General features: G+C 37.4%; 1 protein-coding gene across 1 annotated transcript in view; it reads left to right on the forward strand.

Annotated features, from left to right (window-relative positions):
* The window catches only part of EYS (eyes shut homolog), an 870,143-nt gene that overhangs the window by 357,504 nt on the left and 489,150 nt on the right, over positions 1-23,489 (forward strand). Inside the window, exon 24 of the mRNA XM_065834576.2 lies at positions 22,245-22,366. Coding sequence (XP_065690648.2) covers positions 22,245-22,366 — 122 coding nt within the window. The remainder of the gene's footprint in view (positions 1-22,244; positions 22,367-23,489) is intronic.

Raw genomic sequence — 23,489 nt, forward strand, 5'->3', positions numbered from 1 at the left:
CGGTATCTTTGCCAACAGGTTTGCCAACCAAAATCAAGTGAAGATGTGGTGGACTAGGTTGTCAAGCAAAGGATGCAGGCAGAGTAGACAAGATAGACTTCCCTATCAACAGGCTAGGGCTGCAGAGGGCTCACCTCAGTCTGTACACAAAAATAAGGAAGTGCCAACAGGACAGCATAATTGCACCATTCTGAGAAATGCACACAACTGGGTGCTGATCTGAAGTACCTGTATATTAACACATGCAGCACATCAGCAAGTAAATAAGAGCTGGACTCTTCTCAGCACACAGTGGTGCCCAGTCAAAGAAGCAAAGGGCATAAACTGGAATACTGACAAGTTCATTTAAATGTAAGGAAAATCTTTTTGCTGTAACAGTGATTGGACACTGGAACAGGTTGGCCAGATGCGAAGTATCCATCCTTGGAGATATCAAAAACCCAACTGGACATGATTCTGAGCAGCCTACTGTAGCTGACCCCCATGTGAATGGGGGAGGTCCCTTCCAGTGTCTACTGTTTTATGATTCTGTAATAAAGAAGCTTGATTCCTGTATCTGATCCAAGCCACTTACAGTTTAATATATACCTTTCACTACAGTGATATAAATTTATATGAGAATTATGTAAAGGTACAGAAAAAAACTCATATAATGGAGCCCTAGAATTGCATTGCAGAAATACTATACATTAAGAATTGATCAAAAGGTGGTTCACACCTCTACAAATCATTTAGGTGGAGAAAATTAACACTAAATTATGCCCATACAAAAATGCAGTAGTAATTTATTTAACAACCACTTCACTTGAGTGTAAATGAGTATAGAAGGATAGGAAGTTCAGGTTCTTCTGGTTCAGCCTTAGAGTAAAAAACATTTAAGATTGACTTGTGCCAGAACAGGATCAGACTTTTACACATTGCAGATGATGTTAGATCACATTTCTTTGCTTTTCTTACTTAAAAAATAGTCTGTAAATGGACCCTCCTAAATGTAGTTATATAGGAGAAGGAGTATGAAACAACTGGAGCCGAGGCCTGGCTGCAGTGTACATGTTTTGGGGCAGGGACTTGCTATTTTGGACTTGTTCTAGCATAGTGTATGTAGTCCTGTGGACTAAATACTCATTACTGACTGGAGAGCACTAAGAGGACTCTCGAAGCACATCTTCTGGTTCAGTTTCTTTCAAAAGTAATTAGGTTTGTGTGCACTGAGACCACTGTGTGATGTGAGGCAAAGCACAGTTAAGTGAGGACAATTGAGAAATTAACGTCAAAAGCGTAGTTCTGATCTAAAATAAAACGCTAATGAGTCTGAACCTTATGAACCCTGACAGAAATATGAACACATGGTTGCTTTTAAGCTACTTGGGCCAATATATTTATAAAGGACAAGTCTTCTGAAACAGCAGTTTGTGATCTCAGTATTGACAACAGCTTGGAAATCTCTGGCTTCAAGTCTGTCCCTCATTAGTCAGCTGAGATACTCAAATTATGTGCATGTGTACTGATTGCCTATAAATGTTCTCCATATGTTTGTCTGGTTTTGTGCCCACTAGAAATTCAGTGGTCCATTTAACAGAGCCAGACAAAATGTGCCAAGTGATTGAAATAGTTTAACTCTTACCAGTCCATAACAGTGCATGTCATAATAGTTAAATGAAACTCAGCATTCATGCTTCCAAAAAATTCTGCGTATTGTCCCAAGCCCTAAAAGACATCACAGCAAGGAGACTAAGTTTAGACAGTTGTTGCTGACAATCTTCCTGTGGGCAGAGATATAATATGGAACTGAATTTAATAATGCAGGAAGCAGCTAGTTAGCACTGCACTGGCAGATATCAACAAAAGTAATTTTTGGGGGTTTTTAAAGGTGAATAAGTAGATGCTTTATGTAGCTTCACTGTGTGACAATATTGACTTGTATCTCAGTGTCATATCTATCTTGATGTAGTTCAGTTAGTGATATGAAAGAGAAACCTACTAAGGACGTATTTCCAGTTCCCTGATTCTGATTACTAAGGACAAAGATATTTTGTTTCTTGATACATGTTTCTTGATGCATCTGGTGCTGAGTACTATTCAAGAACCTTGCTGTTCCATTTTCACTCAAATGCAGTCACAGAGATATATCAATAATGAAGGAAAAACAGATAAAAGACCATTGATGTAAGACTGCAAAAGTTTTAAACTAATCTGAGTTTTTGTGGTTTATGAATATATATTATTCTACCTTAATTACAGTACAACTGCATGAGATATTCCTAAAATTAATAACTCTCATACCTACTGATACTATATACTTCCCTGGTCTCATGTATGTTCTTGCTATGTTATGTCTGAAATGTCCTTTGAAACAAGTATCTACACTTTAAGGTCTTTGTAGAACAAATTTAGTATCTGAAAAACTGTTAGCAATTTGTCACGTAAGATTCATATTATAAGATTATTTCTAATTTTCATGTTTAAAGACACTAATAGAATATATTAAGTGGTTTTAAAATTCAGCTGAGAAATGTTAATCTAAAAACAGCTTAGTCCTAAATATGTATATAATGTAAGAAATACTCAGTTTCAAATATTGCTCTTTTTTTGTTTTTTTTCTTTCGTTTTGGTCTTTTTTGTCTTTTTGTGTTCTGCACAGCATAACAAAATATAATACAAAATATAAGCCACTTGCTGGTTAGCTCTCCATCTGGGATAACTGTCACTAAATGAATACTAAAGAAGTCCAAGCCTGGAAAGCGTTTGCAGGGACAAGTCCTGGTGCTATGAAGAACAATAATGTACATTCTGCATATGTGCACACAGGAGAAAGGCACAAAAGGCACATTAAAGGGTCTGGCATTTTAATTTTCCCCAAACTAAAGTGATTTTATTGCCTAGGCAACATTCTCAGTCTGTGGACATACGCTTTTTAGTCATATTTTAATAGTTGTTTCATGCTTGAGGAATGAACAGTAATTGAGATGCTGTTTTCACATACTTTAAATATGACAATTTCTTTAGTAATAATATTTATGAACAGTAGGCTAAATACACTTTCTTACAGTAGACCCTTCCTTCCTCTTCACCCTTCATTATGTACGCCTGTATCTTCCAGGTTCCCAGATTTATACTACTTCCGTTGGTTTTGACTGTATTCCCAAATGATTTACAATTCCTACCTTCCAGACTGTCAGATTTTCTCCACTAAATCTTTGTCTGTTAAAAAATCCACACTATTTCTATTACTATTTGTATGCATTTCATTAAGGGAGTTAAATAATTATTGCGAGGTTGTTCTATGGAACTTGTAGCTGACCGAGGGGAAGGAAAGGAACTGTGTGAAAGACACAAGATTTTTAGTGAGATCTTTTAGCAATTAAAAATATTTCTTTGGCAAAAAAAGTCTGTGGAGAAACTAAAAGAGCAACTGAAGCTTTCAGCATTATGAAAAATGAATCAAGAAGTGAACTAAGGAGACCACCATTTCCGCAGGAATTTCTAGAGTCTCCATTCTCAACTGTTCTGCATGGTACAAGTGGCAGATTCAGAAAAAGTGGGTTCAAACAAAACAAAACAAAAAAACAACAAACAAACAAAACAAAACAACAAAAAAACAGATAAATGCCTGTCATCTCCTCTTTCACCCTGTCCCTGGCAGTTTTAACACTTCTTGACTCCTCTAGATTAGTTCCTGTTTTTGGTAGTATAGCCCTAATACACACCTATCGAATCTTTAAACTTCAGTTCTGTACTGACCTCTATAATGCCAGTCCATCCCTTTCAGCTATTTAGGCATTTATTAATAGATGGTAAATGAACTTTCTTCCTTCTAAACATATCTATGCTCTTCATGAAGAAAACAGTACACAGAAGGAAGCTTGATATATTTCTGAAACAATTAAACATGAGCACAAAGTCATTGTCTCCTATAAAGATTCTGCATGTATATATGTATGTGTACAGTTACTTTTTTATTATTCTTTAATTGCCTACTAACAAAATACTAATTATGATTTTTTTTATTTAAAAAAGTTAAGATTGTAAAATTTTAGATTTTAGTCTGTTTCTTGTGTTAATTTTTAAATGGAGAGATATATCGTTATGAATTAAGAGTTTGTATTCTAAATAAGCACCATCCTGTTTGCCTTATAAAATTGAGACTTCCTTCCTCATCTATTATTGAGTACAATGGCAGCAACTAAATAGTGCTTATGCTGTCTTTTTCCATACATATCAGTAAACAAATATTCTTTACTCTTGCTCACAGTATGCATGTTTAATGAAATACCAAAACAGCAAGATGCTCTGGTGCACTTCCTTATCTCATGATTTCTCAATGTACAGAATGTTACAGAGCTCTGCTTCATTTTCTTCTGCTGTTTTATCTTTCAGAAGATTTTATGCAGATTATGCACATTACAAAAAGAACAGGAGCAATTATTGAAATTATTTTTATTTTTAAAATAGCTTTCAATGTTCAGCATTTTATTTTCTCGATCTTTATAAAGAAAAATAATTTATTTACATTTCTATTTAACACAATATTGCAACTATGAGGAGCGGTTGATGGAGCTGGGGCTGTTTAACCTGGAGAAAAGGAGGCTGAGGGGACAGCTTCTTGCTCTCTACAACTACCTGAAAGGAGTGTGGAGCGTGTTGGTCTCTTCTCCCAAAATTCTTCACAGAAATGGTTGTGAAGCACTGGAACAGGTTGCCTAGGGAAAAAGTGGAGTCACCATCCCTGGAAGTTTTTAAAAGATGTATGGATGAGGTTCTTAGGGACATGATTTAGTGCTAGAGTTAGGTTATGGATGGACTCGATGATCCTGAGGGGGTCTTCAACCAGAACGATTCTATGATTCTATCCACCTACTTTTTAAAACATCCAATTCAGAAAAGCTGGTCCAATTTTTTTCCCACTAAGTTTCAGTCTTGAATTTCCACCCCTCTAACTCTTACCTTTAGCTTTTGGTATAAAATTTTGCAACAGTAACTCTTTCAATTTATGACTACAACAGCCTATCACATCCTTCTTTATGCCTATGCTGGAGTGTGAGTTGTTACTAACGGGAAAGTAATCTACACACTTTCCATGCTGGAGTAAATTGACTCTATCTTGCTGGCAAGTGAAAACCAAGAAAAAATTCTTACATTTTCCTACTACAGATATATGCTTCCCTTTTTAGAGAGCTCGACCTCAAGTCTGGGTCAGAAGTATAAAATAATTGGTCCTTGATATATTAAGCATCTGTCTCATCCTGGCACACTCACATTACACTTTTTAAAAGAAAATACTGACATTTTCTGCTAAAGAGAAAAAAAAAAGAACACAACTATACCCATTATAATATTGATTTAGTATGAAAAAGTTAGCTAAATCATATTCTACTGCATCAACTTACAGTTTAACTTTTCTTTTGGCACATAATTGAAGTGATATATACAAACACAGAATTTAGAGAGATATATAGAATCATAGAATCATTTCAGTTGGAAGAGACCCTCATGATCATCGAGTCCAACCATAACCTAAATCTTGTACTAAACCATGTCCCTAAGAACCTCTTCTAAATGCTTTTTAAACACCTCCAGGGATGGTGACTCCATCACTTCCCTAGGCAGTCTGTTCCAATGCCTCACAACACTTTCTGTGGAGAGTTTTTTCCTAGTGGGGTGCTTCAGCACCAGAAATGAGGTGCTTCAGCAATGTCTGCAGAAAAATGGCCAAATCCTCAACATGAGAAAAGAGAAGAAAACATGAAGTAAAAAGAATTTGAAATATATATATATTTAGATGACAGAAAAGTGTCTATTATACCTCAACATCCTTGATAAAATATTTTAAGAAAAACTATGCTGTATGTGAAAAATGCCCACTCTGTTCCATTCTTCCTCTGGTTTAAAATGTCATTTTGAAACTATATAGTTTCAAATGAGTGGAACGAGTTTCAGCAAGCAATGCATACCAAACATTTGTAGAAGGAGGACTCTGATATTGGTTAGTATAATCTGGAAATGATGAAACAGAAAATGTTGGGAAATTCCTGTAAAAAAGTAATTTATGAGAATAATATCTAATGGAAATACATTATTTGGAAAACATCTATCTTAGACTGCATTGAGAGAGATAAATTTCTAGTTTTTTTTTTGTTTAACCAATTGAAGTTGTTGTATAAGCATGCATGTTTACATTTTCCAGATATTAGCATCTTAAAACTATTTCATATAGCATTGTTGTACCTCAGGAACAGGAAAACCAAAATTTATGTACCTGAAATGGCTGGTGGGAAATACACTATAGCGATATCCTAAGTCCAGAGATCTCATAGTGCTTTCACAGGCTTTTTCTTCCAATCTGTAGAAACCTCATTTCTCTGCAGCATTCCTCATTTCACAATTTGACCTATTAACGCAGGATGATCAAAATCAGATTTGCAAAAGATCTATTAATACAAATTCTAATAAAGATTGCTTAATCAATGGTTATATCCTTTCCTGCTCTTATTGCTTTGAATCTTCAGTTCCCAATCTGACTTTCCTATCCTATTTTGCTACTGCTTCTCCCCACTTAAAGCTCCCTAAATCAGTACATTCCTCCAGGGTCAACCACGGTCTCCTCACATCGCTATTAGTTTTGGACTTCAGTCTTTTTTTTTTTCCTCTTTCTTTCTCCCTTTCCTTCCTTCCTTCCCTCTTTCTTTCTTTCTTTCTTTCTTTCTTTCTTTCTTTCTTTCTTTCCTTCTTTCTTTCTTCCTTCCTTCCTTCCTTCCTTCCTTCCTTCCTTCCTTCCTTCCTTCCTTCCTTCCTTCCTTCCTTCCTTCCTTTCCTTCCTTCCTTCCTTCCTTCCTTCCTTCCTTCCTTCCTTCCTTCCTTCCTTCCTTCCTTTCTCTCTTTCTCTCTCTCTCTCTCTCTTTCTCTCTCTCTCTTTCTCGCTTCCTCCCTTCCTTCCTTCCTTCCTTCCTTCCTTCCTTCCTTCCTTCCTTCCTTCCTTCCTTCCTTCCTTCCTTCCTTCCTTTCTCTCTTTCTCTCTCTCTCTCTCTCTTTCTCTCTCTCTCTTTCTCTCTTCCTCCCTTCCTTCCTTCTTTCCTTCCTTTCTTCCGTTCTTTCGTTCTTTCGTTCTTTCTTTCGTTCTTCTATTGGCTTATAGTATCTCTCACAGTTGTCCTGTTAGGTTCAATGGCTGCACAAATTCACACCTTCAAACAGTTTCTGCCAGGCCCTGGGTGAGATTCCATGAGAAGGTTGCACCTTTAGTGTTGAAGAAAGAGGGATAATAAAAAGAGAGTCAGTGGCTTAATGTCAGGTAAGAAAAGAAGAAATGTAATTTATCACATTTCTAGACAAACTTCAGACACAAATAATATTTTTGTGGCTTATTGATGACATTTCCTATCTCATCAATATGCTACTGAAATGCCAAGAATTAAGAAGAGCCCTAGCCATGCACCAGCATCATAAATTGTAATAAATTTAATACATATTGGTAGTGGGTACGGTGCTTGCAATACTATTAAAAGGTGCGGTGCCACCTAAAGTCCTGTAAGCAAGCATCCTCAATATTCAGAAACAGAACTTCATCAGAGTAATAAGAGACAAACTCCAAGAAGGCCTACAACCTGCAAATTGCAAAAGATTGCCCTTAATAAGACTGAGCTCTCCCAGGGAGTGGAAATGAGACAGAAAAAGTTATGGCTAAGATGAAATATTTTTAAAGCCTTACAAGATTAGAATGAAAGTCTTTAAATTTGCTGCTATCAGAGTGAAAAGCCTTTTCTTTTGCTCATATGAAATATGAGCTAACAGGTAAAGAGCTGTTAACCTCTATCACACCAAATATTGATAGAATCATAAAAATCCAAAGTCATAATTTCTTGAAGCATAACTTCCCTAAGGTCACAGCGTAGTCTAATTGCAGCACAAATTATTGATGGTTTAATCACTTCATCCTAAATACTACTAAACTTTTTTAACTATGTGTTAGGAAAACAGAGAGAGGAAGACAGTTCTCAGCATCCGAGGGTAAACTATTAAGCTAGGCTTTTATTCTAAGAATACTTTTATTCCCTTTTTTCTTATGTGTAGAAATATTACGTAATGGAACCATGACTGTTCAGGTTTCCGGCTGCAGGGAGTGCCAGAGCCTGCTGCTGCTGGGGGAGGACAGCCAGCATTCCACCTGCAGGAGGTGTGAGCAGGTGCAAGATCTGTTCAGCATGGTTGCAAAACTTGAGGAGGTCGAGCCACTGAGGTCCTTTGGGGAGTGTGAAAAGGAGATCGACTGGTGGAGTAACGCCCTGGCGTGCCACTCAGAGAGGTCCCAGGGGGATAACCCCCGAAAGGTGATGGACCCCCTGCCCTGTCAGGCAGAGGGGGAAGACCTGAGACAGCCCCTGCCCTGTCACTGTTGGGCAGAGGTAGGGGACCAAAAAGATGATGAAGGCTGGAAGCGAGTTCCTGTTTGGCACCACAGGCAACACCCCTCCTTACCTGCTTTGCTTCCCCAGGTACCCCCCCCCATAATAAGTTTGAGGCCCTGGATCTTGAAGAAGAGGTAGGTGAGGATGTGGTGCAAGGCCTGTCTACAAGGTCACATAGAAAGAGGTAATCGACTCCACACCTCAAGACTGTCTCTGATAAGAAATAAAGAAGCGTAATTGTAGTAGGCAATTCCTTTCTGAGAGGGAAAGAGGGCCCCATATGCAGAGCCCACCCTCATCACAGGGAAGTCTGCAGTCTACCTGGAGCCTGGATCAGGGATATCACCAGGGCGCTCCCGAACCTGGTGCACCCAACAGACCACTACTCACTGCTGATCTTCCAGACAGATGGGGAGGAAGCTGCATCCTGCACTCTGAGGGGAATGAAGAAAGATTTCAAGGCCTTGGCACGGATGGTGAAAGAGTCTGGAGCTCAAGTGATTTTCTCTTCCCTCCTTCCATTTTTGGATGATGATGTGGGAGGGAATAGAAAAATTCAGTCCATAAATGATTGGCTACAGGACTGGTGCTACAGGCAGGGCTTTGGATTCTTTGTTAACAGTTGTTTTTATATGACACCAGTGTGGACAGTGCTACATGAGAAAGGTTTATCTCACTGGGGCAAGAGGATGCTGGGACAGGAATTATCAGGGCTCATTTGGAGAGCTTTAAACTAGACTCAAAAGGGGATGGGGTTGTAGCTGGGCTTGCATCAGTGGGGCAGCACTCTAGAATTGATGAAGACTGGGAGGCCTCCCATACGCCTAGGGTGAAATTGGTGTGCTCAGCTTGCTCCCTGAAATGCCTGTACGCCAATGCGCGCAGCATGGGGAATAAGCAGGAGTTAGAAACCTGTGTTCGGGCAGGAGTTACAGAGACATGATGGGACAGTTCACATGACTGGAATGTGGTCATGGATGGCTATGTCCTTTTCAGGAAAGACAGGCCAGCCAGGCATGGTGGTGGAGTTGCTCTTTATGTGAGAGAGCAACTACAATGTATTGAGTATTGTCCAGGCACAGATGAGGACCGAGTTGAGAGTTTATGGGTGAGAAATAAGGGGCAGGCTGACAGGGGTGATACTGTTGTGGGTGTCTATTACAGGCCACCATCAGGGTGAGGAAGCTGATGAGGCCTTCTACAGGCAACTGAGAGTAGCCTCACAGTCACAGGCCCTGGTTGTCATGGGGGATTTTAGCTTACCTGATGTTTGCTGGAAGCACTACTCTGCCAGCCAGCCACAGTCTAGGAGTGCATTGATGATAACTTTCTGATGCAAATGGTGGAGGAGCCAACTAGGAGAGGTACACTGCTGGACCTCATCCTCACTAACAAGGAGGATCTGGTTGAAGCAGTAAAGGTTGAGGGTTGCCTTGGTTGCAGCAGCCATGAAATTATGGAGTTCAGGATCTCATGTGATAGGAACAGAATAACAAGCAGAATGGCAACCCTGGACTTCAGTGGGCAAACTTTGGCCTTTTTAAGCAATTGTTAGGGGAAATCCCATGGGCAAGGCTGCTTGAAGGTAAAGGGGCCCAAGATAGTTGGTTAGTATTCAGGGATTGCTTCTACCAACCATCCCGACACGTAGGAACTCAAGGAACGGAGTCAGGAGACCTGCATGGTTAAACAGGGAACTGCTGGGTAAGCTCAAGTGGAAGAGGAGAGTTTAGAGATCATGGAAGGAGGGGCTAGCCCCTTGGGAAGAATATAAGGCTGCTGTCACAGGATGTAGGGAAGCAACTAGGAAAGGTAAGGCCTCCTTAGAATTAAACCTGGTGAGAGGGTTCAAGGACAACAGAAAGAGCTTTTTCAGATACATGGCAGATAAAACTAGCACCAGAGGCAATGTAGGCCCACTGATGCATAGGGTGGGTGCCCTGGTGACAGAAGATATGGAGAAGGCAGAGTTACTGAATGCCTTCTTTGTCTCTGTCTACTCTGCCAGAGGCTGTCCTGAGGAGCCCCGTACCCCTGAGGCCCCAGAGGAAGTCAGGACAATGGAGGAGTTTGCCTTAGTTGATGAGGACTATGTTAGGGAGCAATTAAGCAATCTGGACATCCATAAATCCATGAGTCCAGATGGGATGCACTCGCGGGTGCTGAGGGAGCTGGCTGAGGGCGTTGCTGGATCAGTCTCCATCATCTTTGCCAGGTCTTGAGGAACAGCAGAGGTGCCTGAGGACTGGAGGAAAGCAAATGTCACTCCAGTCTTCAAAAAGGGCAAGAAGGAGGACCGGGGTAACTATAGACTGGTCAGCCTTACCTCCATTCCTGGGAAAGTGATGGAACAACTTATCCTTGCTGCCATCTCAAGGCATGTCAAGGATAAGAGGGTCATTACGGGCAGTCAACATGGCTTCACCAAGGAGAAGTCATGCTTGACCAACCTCATAGCCTTTTATGAACACATAACCATGTGGATAGATGATGGCAGACAGGCAGATGTGGTCTACCTTGACTTCAGTAAAGCATTTGACACAGTCTCCCACAGCATCCTCACAGCTAAACTGAGGAAGTGTGGTTTGAATGATAGGGTAGTGAGGCGGACTGCAAACCGGCTGAAGGAAAGAAGCCAGAGAGTCGTGGTCAATGGGCCGGAGTCTAGTTGCAGGCCCGTATCTAGTGGAGTGCCTCAAGGGTCAGTACTGAGGCCAGTATTATTCAATATATTAATCAATGACTTGGATGAGGGAATAGAACATACTATCAGCAAGTTTGCTGATGACACCAAGCTGGGAGGAGTGGCTGACACGCCAGAAGGCTGTGCTGCCATCCAGCGAGACCTGGACAGGCTGGAGAGTTGTGGGGGAGGAAATTTAATGAAATATAACAAGGGAAAGTGTAGAATCTTACGTCTGGGCAGGAACAACCCCAGGTTCCAGTATAAGTTGGGGAATGACCTATTAGAGAGCAGTGTAGGGGAAAAGGGACCTGGGGGTCCTGGTGAACAGCAGGATGACCATGAGCCATCACTGTGCCCTTGTGGCCAGGAAGGCAAATGGCATTCTGCGGTGTATTAGAAGGGGGGTGGTTAGTAGGTCGAGAGAGGTTCTCCTCCCCCTCTACCCTGCCCTGGTGAGACCACACCTGGAATATTGTGTCCAGTTCTGGGCCCCTCAGTTCAAGAAGGACAGAGAACTGCTGGAGAGAGTCCAGCGCAGGGCAACAAAGATGATTAAGGGAGTGGAGCATCTCCCTTATGAGGAAAGGCTGAGGGAGCCTTTAGCTTGGAGAAGAGGAGACTGAGGGGTGACCCCATTAATGTTTACAAATATATAAAGGGCGAGTGTCACGAGGATGGAGCCAGGCTCTTCTCAGTGACAACCAATGGTAGGACAAGGAGTAAGGGGTTCGAACTGGAACAAAAGAGGTTCCACTTATATTTAAAAGAAATTTCTTCACAGTGAGGGTAACAGAGCACTGGAACAGGCTGGCCAGGGGGCTTGTGTAGTCTCCTACTCTGAAGACATTCAAAATCCGCCTGGACATGTTCCTGTGTAGCTTCATCTAGGTGTTCCTGCTCTGGTGAGAGGATTGGTCTAGATGATCTTTTGAGGTCCATTCCGATCCCTTATATTCTGTGATTCTGTGTGATTCTGTGAAATCCCTGCTTAATAGTCCTTTAATATGTTAATAAATCTGGAATTAACTTTCATTTTTCAGGAAAATATAGACATATTATTAAAGTCTGAAGCTGCTGATATTCAAGATAGTAAGACAAACATGTTCAAAAGATGAGAGGAAAAACATGAGACAGGAAAAAGTTTCTAAAAATTATGGGGGTTGGTCATGATGCTATTGCTCAGTTTATCTAGTCTGCCTCTAGTTTTCTTTTTTCTTTCCTTCTTCCTTCTAATAAATGACATATTTTAAAATGTGACAATCCTCAGCTAATTAAAATGTATCTCAGTACTAACTTTTGTGTCCTGTTCTACAGCCTCTTTATTCATATTTTAATTGACATACGATTTTTCGAAGAAGCCTGAAAAGTAAGCCCTCATTGATTTTTCAGTTAAATAATTTGGTTTTCAAAAGAGTACTTGTATTTGACTTTTCGTGACTTATTTATAAGTCACGTTATATAACAAAAGAATTAGACTGTTGGACACAATTTGTGCTTTTCCCAGAAAGTATTGATTCCTATAACAAGCCACTCTGAGGACATAAAACATTAGTTACTGAAATTCTCTTGCAATCAGAAACTGCTATGAATATTTTACTTATGAATGCAGCTATCACTAGGTCACACTGCCAAACAGACTCCTTCAAGTTCTTAGTGTATTAATGAACTTCAGGTCTTCTTTACAAGACAACCATGTACTCTTAGTTTTGGTAATGCAAGACTGTGAGTGAAGAAACAGGGATAAGTCCACTGAGGTTTAATTTCCAATGCAGAGAACACATGCTAAATACAAACATTTGCACTATTGTGTTACTTTTTGTCCTGGGATAAATTCTAAAAAATTGCACTGTATTTAGTGACTCAGAATCTGGGGACACTGGAATTTCCCTTTTGGGGAACACAAGCTATCCAGCTCCAGGCACCCACTGGTCTTCCAGGAGCTGTGGCACTGGACTTGCAGCAACAAAACTCTTGACAATAAAGGCGCTGAACTTTCTCGTAAAGGCATGCACAGTGAGTGCTACCTGGACATTAGAAACTAGCTATATGACCTAAGTACATGGAAGAGTTTTCATCAGATTTGAAACAACTGAGCATGTTGATTAATTAAAAAAAGCAAAGAATGATGACACAGCTCTGAAAACCAGCACAATCAAGCCCCGAGATATGCAAATTCAGCCCCATGTAAATATAGATCCATATTCTCATTGTTTCAAACACCTGACTTTCAATGCATGCTTTGTTTACCTCTGTGTTGGCACAGCTACATGATTTCCTACTGGTTTATGCTCTGAGCTTTGCATCTTCATTTGCATGCTCATAGCCTAACATCAGCATCACATATTTTATTTGAAACTGTACCCCGTGAGATAACTACTGTGCATTGGCTGAGGGCTGCTACCAGGCACCAGCCTGAGCTCCTGACTACAGGAGCACTTGTTGCCCACAGACTTTGAGCCAAATGATGCTGTTTGAGACCAAACTGACAGGCTGAGAACTAGCTGGGCTCAGGTGTGAAAGCACTTTTAGTCGCAGAAACATATTTAATGTTAACAAGTGACATGTCTTTCTGCCTGTGGTGGGGAAGATGGGAGAGCCTGAGAGCGAAGCCAGGTGGGTCAGGGTGAATTCCTCACACAATGTCCTTGCCCTGCAGTGTTGGAGGTGGAGAAAGGCAATATGGTGCAGAAGGAAGTGGAGCAATCCAGGGCAGCACTCCTTGCCACCATTAGACCCCTGAAGCTCCTATTAGTGATAGGATCAGAGAGGGAATGCTCAGTTGTGATTGGCTTAAATTCCCTTGGCTGCTGCTGTGCAGGTGCTCCCCACCAGTCCCTCTGGAAGGTTCTCTGCAGGCTGGCAAGTGTTGCCATTAGCAGGTAGTGAGAAGAGAGTCACCTGAGAGTCAGCAAGTTTTAAACATTGCTCAGCTCATGCCAGGCTGCCACACCAGATACATAAGCTTTCTTGATCCTTGAGAAGGAAACAAGTGAGTGAATCCTTCCAGTGTGAGCAAACAGCTATTTTGGATTGCTGTGAGGTACTGAAATCCAGAGTCACTACGTGACCAGCACGTGATCATGCTTCTAGTTTCAGAAACAATGAGGTAACCTTAATGTCATAAGAATCTTCTATTAATTAAGAAGGTTATGGTTAAACAAAACTGTTTGGGTCTCATTTTTTTTCCAGAAAAAGTCTGCATTTTTGTATTTTTTGTAATGCTTTGCTTCTTGATGTTTGTCCTTACATTGTTAGGTCAGGTCATACTTCCCTTCCACCCTCTCTCGGCTTGCCGTCTTTCATCATTTGCTCTGCATAGGCTCTTACTTGCTGTATTAAACCTATTTCCTCTGTCAGCCATTTTGTATCCATCACTAGATCTGATCCTTGTATCATATCTTTTAGTTTGGAGAATGACATAATTTTCTTTTACAGCTTGTGCGTATGATTTTGAAACTCTCTTATTCTAGTGCATAGCAATAGTGAATTAGATGGAATAAAATCTCTGCAAGTATACATATTAATGCTATACTAGATTGAATAACATTTGTTTATTAAAGTCATCTTTTCTTCTTTGATCCTTCTCTATTAGCTGTCTAGCAGGTTGTTTTTATGCTAACCATACTTACAGAAGGGCACAAGTGCCAAGGTTTGGCACTTTCAGAAACTCACCTCTTTGTGTTAGATGTGATGGAAGGAGCACATTAATTTGGAATGTGTTTTATTACACAGAAATGCTCTATAAATCTAAAGTAGGGATGAGTGAAACTTCAAAGAGGAAACTTGACATCACCTAATTCTGTGAATGTTTAGGTGCTTCTAAGGATATTGGGGTTGAAGTATTTTCAGAACTGCCTATTTTTTTAACTTTCCATTACTTTTGAGCCTGAGGTGGGCAAAAATGGCACTTAGTGGTACTTAAAGTGTACTGATGTGATAATGGTTGTATACTTAAGATCTATATTTTAATCATCTATTAAGGTACTAGATAGCTTTGTTTTGTAGCAAACAGTAGTTGTTCTACTGCTTTTTCTTACTGTACTTAAAAAGCTATTTTACTTTATCTAAAAAGCTAACAGCAGCAACACAAGGTTTGAAATTCAGAAACAAAATATAATTCCTGTCTGTCAGTATGTTATTCCTTTGGAATATCACAGTTGACTCCCAGAGCTCTCCTGTTACCTGAGGTCTAGGAGCGAACTGAAAACTCTGGGCAAGCTTTCAGGTGGGTTCCTTCCAGCACTTCTGCTTAACAGGAATGTGTTTATAACCTTTAACTATTCATTGAATGATTGAGCTAAACATCAAACAAGGTACACTTATCAAAGGCAGATACTCAATTGTCTGTCACTAGCTGGACTAGTTATTTGGTTTATTTTGCACAAACAGCTTACGGCTGTTGTTTTTCATTAGTTTTCCTTTGGTGTTCACACCTGTCACATTGAAGGTGATTTCTTTGACACATTTCCTAGTGAGCTCTCTAGGAGAGTGAGGAAAGCAGGATATAAATAGGATAAATGGCAGAGGTCAAGAAATAGAGACCCAAAAAAAATTTCTATCACTGATTACTATACATGCAAGAGATCTCAGACTGACTTTGGTTTGTTGTCATAAAATTACTTCTAGTCCGGTTAGAGTAGGCCCGTACTTAGAATTACATTTCTAAAAAATTGTAAAAAAGTATTAAAATATTTTTTTTCTAGAAATCTCTCTTCTTTCCTAAGAAGGATCTTTCCCAATTTGCAGCTGCAAGTTTTAAACACTTTGATTGTCACAGTTGTTTATTTTAATGATTGTTCTTAAATACTTCTTAAGGTTTTCTAGTGTTTGTATTTCTTGTAGTGTCTCATAGAATAACATTTTAAAATAACTAGAAAAATATAACATCACAGAGGTATGCATTTGTTACTAAGTATTTTTTTCTTTTTTCTGCTAACCTAACACTTACAAAATGTTTAATATTAGTCATTTTCAAATAGAAAACCCATATCAATATGAGTAAAAGCCATGTTGCATGTTTCTATGCCTCAGCATGTTGTGGACAAATCTCCATAGAGAAAACTACTCCAACAAGATTTCCATTGGACTATGAGTATTGTCATATCTAAGCAGTGATGTATATAATTGATTTGATTCTAAAGGCACAGGCCAGCATTTGTTTGAAATGGGAACATGAAATCTAATGTAATTTGAAGAGAAGTCTGTTGCTAGCATTAGTCATGATTTGATTTTAAGAGCACTAAACTTTCAGCAAAGTATCATATTTTTGTAAATGTGTCATTTTAAAATGATCAATATCAAAAGCAGTGGTGATTATGGATTTATCAGCAAAGCTAACATTTTATGAAATGGTAGTGTATAAAAACAGGGCAAATAAGTAGTATTCCCATTTAAGACCATTTTCTTTGTGGTTACAAACTACAGTAAGTGCAGTTAGAGTTGTAAATATGAAACACGTCTAGATACAAGCCATATTTTAAGTTGGGGACTGCACTGAATGAAAATTTAATTTTGTCTTTACTACTGGTGTGCTGTTGAAAAAGATGAAAAAGATACTTTTGCACATATTTATTATATGCTTTTAGTAGACACAGATGTAGAAATATTGCAATGTAAGACAAAACTCATTACAGCTCATCAAACTTTGCCTGTACTGTTTCAAATATGCTCCTTTTGCTAATTTAACTAATTCATTATTTAAAAGATTGGAGAGATAAGCAAATTAAAAATGTCCTTTATTTCTCCTGTAGGCCTTGCTCAAAATTTAAATAAAAGAAATTCTGTTTTATGTGTGATATTACATAATATATAATTTATAATAACTTAGGGTGCAAAATCATACAAGGAGGTTTAGAAGGATAAATAAATATATTGGTCAGGATTTTTAACATGTCAAACTATTTAGGGAAATATATCTGAATAAAAATAGAGAGTAGATTGGCTTTTGAGAAATGCATACTGATATCTCAAATTCTGTAGGTAGCTAGTACTTAATTTATTTATCCTAGTATTTCACATTTTGCAGTGCTTAGTACAAAACTCACATAGGCTTTATAACTTACATGGTGAGAGCAAAATAGAAAAAAGCTTTTTTAAATAAAGTAACACATAATAATATGACAACTAATTATTCTAATAATAAGATTGATTAACTGATTTTGGTGATTTTTACATAGTGGTTTCATCAGAGCCATTCAGTTGTTGTAGCAGTGTTTAGAAAGTAGACTTTTTATTGTAATTATTCTCCACTTCCAAATCAATGTTTCATTTTTCTTTACCTTAATCTTTCAAGTAGCTTATTATATTTGTTCATACAATTAATATCAGTATTAATAATCTTATTGCAACCCCCCAATAAAGGTTTATTTGCTGTTAGTTAGGTAATCTGACTCTATCTATTACAGAGTTATTAACTTCTGTAAGTGCAAGCTGTATATGTCTTTTAGACTAGAAAAAACAAAGCCAATTGAAGATTTTCTTCATGTCTCAGAAGTCAATTTTCTTTTTTCTTATAGAGGAATGCTATTAATACATTCACTATTCTTACATCCTGTGAAGAACAGGTAAATAATTAATTACCAGAACACTAAAAGGTAGAGAAGTTGCTGGGACTTCACTCTGCATAGATCTTGTTTTAGTTTGGTTTTCTTTAGTAAAAGTTAAAGTAAGTGTTAAACCAACTGAAGATGGACAAGTGTCTTGTTTGTTGATTTTTTTTTAATTAATTTTTTTCAAATAACCTATATTATTTAAGATATAAACTCAAAGGGAATTGAATCATGAAAACAATGTAATAACGAAAATGCAAATAATCTGATTTTGTTAGTGAGTATGTATGGTTATGTAAACGGTTAAGTCAGTAATAATTTAAAAGTGAAGCCTTATGGTAGCAACTTGGAAAAGACCCTTATATTAACAAAAAGGCTGCATAAATAATGTTGTGAACTCAATACAGCTTAGAGCAATTGCAAATATAATTTCACAGATGCTTACTTTTTTATGTTCAGATTTATTTCACAGGGTTAAATGAACTGCTGCTAGCACTAACAAAACTAAGTTGAATGAAGCTTTTCTGCAGGAAAAAGCCCTACTTCCAACAGAATTTTGTGATGAAAAGTTTTCTGTAGAGGGAGGAGGAAAAAAAAGTACCTGGAGTATATATCTGCATGGTAAAAATTCAGGCTTGAACATTTACCATGTTCATAATTCAGATCCTTGTTGTGTGTGATGAACCTTTTTCATTGTAGTTTCTATTTGCCAGATGTTCAGTTGCCATTTTCCAGTAAAGTAACATTGACTAGGGCTTAAGGAAATGATTAAGTTATCATTTACAGTGTTGGAAAAGGGAAAATATGCAAATGCTCTTAAATAACACTTTCTTACCACACACAGTTAATTGAATGAAGACACACTAGTGTGTATGTATGGTTCTGAATATGTACACAGGAGACTAAAAAGAATCACAGTTTGTGACCCTGTGTATAGCTGGTAAAGCCCACGCTTCTCACAAATGCTGTGCTATATATTGTACAAAGGAAAGCTCTGTAAAATGAAAACTATGGTGTTGTTTATAAATTTATTGTGCTCTTTGGAGGACAAGCAAAAGATTATTTGGAGGAATTTGAAGGTACCATTTATTTTAATCTGTCTACAATGGATAGCAATATATCATTACAATTAATAAAAAGGAAGAAACACATGAATAGGTGTCAAATCCTATTCCTTCAGTCTTTTGCTTGACTCACTGCATACTTTCCACTATGCAGTTTCCTTTTATACTGTTCAGTGTACACTGTGCCCTGACTGACAATCCCACCTCTCTCAGCCTTTCCCCATAAGACAGATGTGCCAATCTGTTAATAAATTACTGGACATTTGCTGGACTCTCTCCAGTAGCTCCATCTCTCTCTTGTGCTGGTGATCCCAGAACTGGACACAGCTCTCCAGGGGTGGCCTCTCCAGTGTTGAGTAGACAGAGAGGATCCCTTGGTCTGCTGGCCACATTTCTCCTAATGCAGTCTAGGACACCATTAGCCTTGTTTGCTTCAAGGGCACATTGGTGGCTCGTGTTCAACTTGGTGTCCACAAGGACCCCCAGGTCCTTCTCTGCGAAGCCTTGTGTCTGTCAATACCTTTTTACCTACCTATAACATGACACTTTCAGTTATTGTAAATCTTCACAGAGATGAAATATTATATAAGAATTTTTAGTTTATGTATCCTGTACCTATACATGATATACATATGTGTGAGTAATATTTTGTGCTTGGTGTGTCAATCCTCATATAATGAGAAATCTACAAAGCACAGAATTTCAGTAGCTGATTTATAGATGTTTTTACTGAGACCAGAATAAATACTGCTGCTTTCTGAACAAAACCACTTGCAACCTCCTTTCACTTCTAATTCTGGAAGAGGATTTTGGAAGTAAGTAATTTTCTCACATTTCTGCTTTATATGAAAACCTAACCAGACAATACAACAGTTTTTAAGAGGTGTCTAATAGTTACTTGTGGGTAGGGTTTAGTAGTCCTCCTTTTTGTCTTTTGTATTTGTAGCATCTTTTGGTTTCCATTCTAATATTTGTTTTCATGGCACTGATATATAGGCAAAGAGCTGAGGAAATCTCAGAAAAAAATTCCGATTCATTAAAATATTTAATATCTAATTTAGATGTGGCTATGATGTAATAGAAAATATTAACATGTGGTCTAGTAATGTAATTCATCTCAATGTATTTTTTTCTTCCCTTGGCAGAATTCCCAGAAAATTTTTTTATCTTTCCAAGTTTGTGTTTCAGTATCTTATTTAAAAAATACAAACTACTTCAACAATATATTTTTGTCTCCTATATTAGCATTTGACTTACTCTCACTGCAAATATTTTGCACTTATTGGACTCATGTTGCCAGTTTTCTTCTCTCTCCATGGAGAATATTTTGCAGTTCTTGAGCCTGAGTTATAGGAGTACAGAGCAATAACAGTAAACTATCAATTGAGGGGTTTTTGTGTTTTGTTTTTGGTTTGGGTTTGTTTGGGTTTTTTAACAGATGGAGTCCATAGGTTGCAAGTTGTATTTAGTTGCATGGAATAGCAAATGTAAAACACAGAGGACAAAACATTACTTTTTTTTCACTAGAATATGTAGTTAACTTATCAGTACATACTGATCTCCTCTTGAGTGTCCAACCTGCTTTCAAACAATTATTTTTCTGTTGTCTTGTTTTGCTCTGTAAACAAGTTAATGACATTCCATGCCTCACCTTAACTCGAAAAATATCCTTCAATCTTATTTTCTCTTTTTTAAAATGTATCTCAGTGGTTGCAGGAAATCCATGTTACAGAAAACATGGCTGTGTCCCAAGCAAACATAGCAAATGTGTTAGTGAACATGAACACAAAAATAATAGAATGCAGTTGGGAAAAATATGAATCTCAAATACTGTATGTACAAATTGGCTGATGCAAAGTTGATTTGGCCAGCTATAGTAGAATATAGATGTACATAATTTAATTTTAAGTATTGGAATCAGTGGAACTCTTCAATACTGTATGAAACCTCAGGACAATCATACTGAGCTCGACTTTAAACCATTAACTTGCTTTCTTTTTTATTTTGTTATATTTATTCCAATAAAATACTCTAAGCTTTTAATTTTGCAGGAGAGGGTGAGTATCATTGTAGAAAGGTCTGGGACAATTGGCTAATTTGAATTCCCTCAGAGTTCTGACACTTAAATTATTATATTTATAAATTGTGTTAGGGAAATAAATATTTTCACCGTTAATGTAAAAATTCATAGCTTATATCTCTTTGAAAAACAATTGTCTCTGTTTCCAAAATGCAGATTCAGTAACTGAACATCTAAGATGCAGCTGTATGATTTGCAGACTATAAGCACATGTAGATGCCACAATGCTGATACATTACACATTTGATCATCATGCTATGGCAGTTTATTTACACACTCAGCTTTTAAAAATATTCCTAAACTTTTTTTGCTGTCTGTTATTGGTTCAAAATTTACAAGGATTTTAATAGACTTTAAAATCTACCCTGAAGGCTGTTGCAATGTTTAGCAAGTAATGAAATAATTTGCATTAGTCATGTTTACCATTAAAGTGGTTCCTACCTTTGGTAGAGAGAAGTTTTGTAAGAAGCAAGCATGTTACAAAAGAAGCAACTAAAACTACTGCTGAATGGAATTGCTGCCCCTCTCTAATTAATAATCAATTCAGCAGATGTTCACCTTCCTCTATTTTTTTTTTTCTTTGGTAGAACATAGGGAGGGAATAGATGCATTACGCTTTTGTGAGATTATGTCAAATAGCCCATTGCAAGCAGATATCAGATAATTTTGAAGTTGGAGGTAATACTGAATGTGGTTACAATTCAGTATAACAGGTTTGCAGTGTAGATGAAAAAAATCTTGTATTATATGTCATTTTGAGATGGATATACACACTGCTGAAGTTTTATTCAGTTTAATCAGTCAGAAATTTTGCACTCACAACATCTGATGGTTCGTCTATTTAATATAATACTACCAGCAGAGAGCTAGAAGACTTGTATTTATGCTCTCTGGACTACAACACAATACACCTTGTATTCTATCTAATGTGTTGTATAGGAGGCAGTATTTCTCATGTCATGAGTTGTCTAGTACTACTTAATTAAGATACTGTTGCATGATTTAATATTAAAGGTGTTAAGTTGGATAGAAATATATTACTTAGAATTTCCATAATAAATTATTTTATATTGAGTTCTGTTTGGACTGCATGATGAACAGTATAACTCAGATGATTGAAAATACATGTGTTTTAAGCATGTCAGTGTAATATCTAAGCAAAGTAGTTTTATAGAAGACATAATTTTAATTAGAAAAACTTGAAGGAAGGAGGAAGAGATCGTAAACAGTTTGAGGTACACAAATTGATTATACAAGAAAGTAGCAATAAGTACTGTTGCATACTTACCTCATATCATGTTTTCATCATATTAGCAGGCCCAACTATTGATATATTTATAAAATTTTCAAGTTTGAAGCACCTGTTAGAAGACAAAAATGCACAACAATCACTACTAATACCTAATGTAACAGTATTAAAAATACAAAAAGTAACAGCTATGTATTTTACTTAATACATTACAGAGATACCAGTGTGTTTGCTTGCCTGGATGGGAAGGAACATTTTGCGAAAATGAATCCAATGAATGTAATTCAGAACCCTGTAAAAACAATGGCACCTGCATGGATCTTTTCAACAGCTATCGGTAAGCATTGCATTTTCTCACTATATCATTGTGTTTCAGGTGAGACAGACTTATACATCTAGTTATTACTTTACTTCTAAACTTGGGGAATAGAATGTTATTACACAAAGATGAGCAAACAACTTGTGTCATGGATGCACTGCTTTACTGCATATACGTATTATGTCAGCAGACATAATTGTAGATGAAAATTTTAAATATGCATCAATTCAAAACACTTAGCAAGTAATCTAATCTGGAATTGTATTTTGTCAAAAAAATATAGGATCTCTTTCTGTCATGTATGCCTTGTAAGCACAGGAGATGCTTCCAAAGTATTGGAAGTAGATGTAGTTGTACAATTTCAGATGAGATTATATCATTACTGCCACCTTGTGGCTTAAATTGGCAACTAATCGGTAATTTAAAATTTAAAGCAACACTGAAAGTGAAGAATTTGACACTAACTGTACTATTTTTAACTCAAACCCCAATCTTTATATCATGCACGAATTTATGCTATAAAAATGATTTTTTTTTTCCAGTACTAGGATAAGATCTTTGTAAACTATCCAGCGGTCAGCTTCTGTTATTTGTAGCCAGAGTTTACCTTTATGATATCAATACCGGAACAGTCCTTCTGTATCTGAATGTAATCTCTTAATAGATGTTGATCTAGCTACATAAAGAACACAGTGTAATGACTGTACATACCACACAGTCTAGCTGTTGGACAGTGATTATATTCCTGGTAATATAGACAATAAACAGAAATAAAATATAACACAGCTGAAAACAGACAAATGATTCTGCAAATAGCCAAAGATAAATTTAACTAAGTTTAATAATATATAAAAATAATTTTGAGCATTATTTTCTGTTCAGAATAAGACTGAAATACTTTGTGTTATCTTAGAACTGCATTTTTATATAGTATGTTTTATTTTGGTAAATATTTTTTCAGTCTAGCAACAGAAAAAGAAGAGCCTAGTGAGGTTGAGAAAATCTGTTAACTTTTTTTTTTTTTTCACTTTTTAAAGTTTATTGGGGCATAAAACAATTTTTTTTTCTTTTTGTAGCTCATATTTTTTGAAATATGTAGTTCTTTGTAGTCTACTAATGAAAAATAGTTTTATAACTGCAT

This window comes from Patagioenas fasciata, chromosome 3 (genome assembly GCF_037038585.1).
Source record: "Patagioenas fasciata isolate bPatFas1 chromosome 3, bPatFas1.hap1, whole genome shotgun sequence".
Taxonomy (NCBI): domain Eukaryota; kingdom Metazoa; phylum Chordata; class Aves; order Columbiformes; family Columbidae; genus Patagioenas; species Patagioenas fasciata.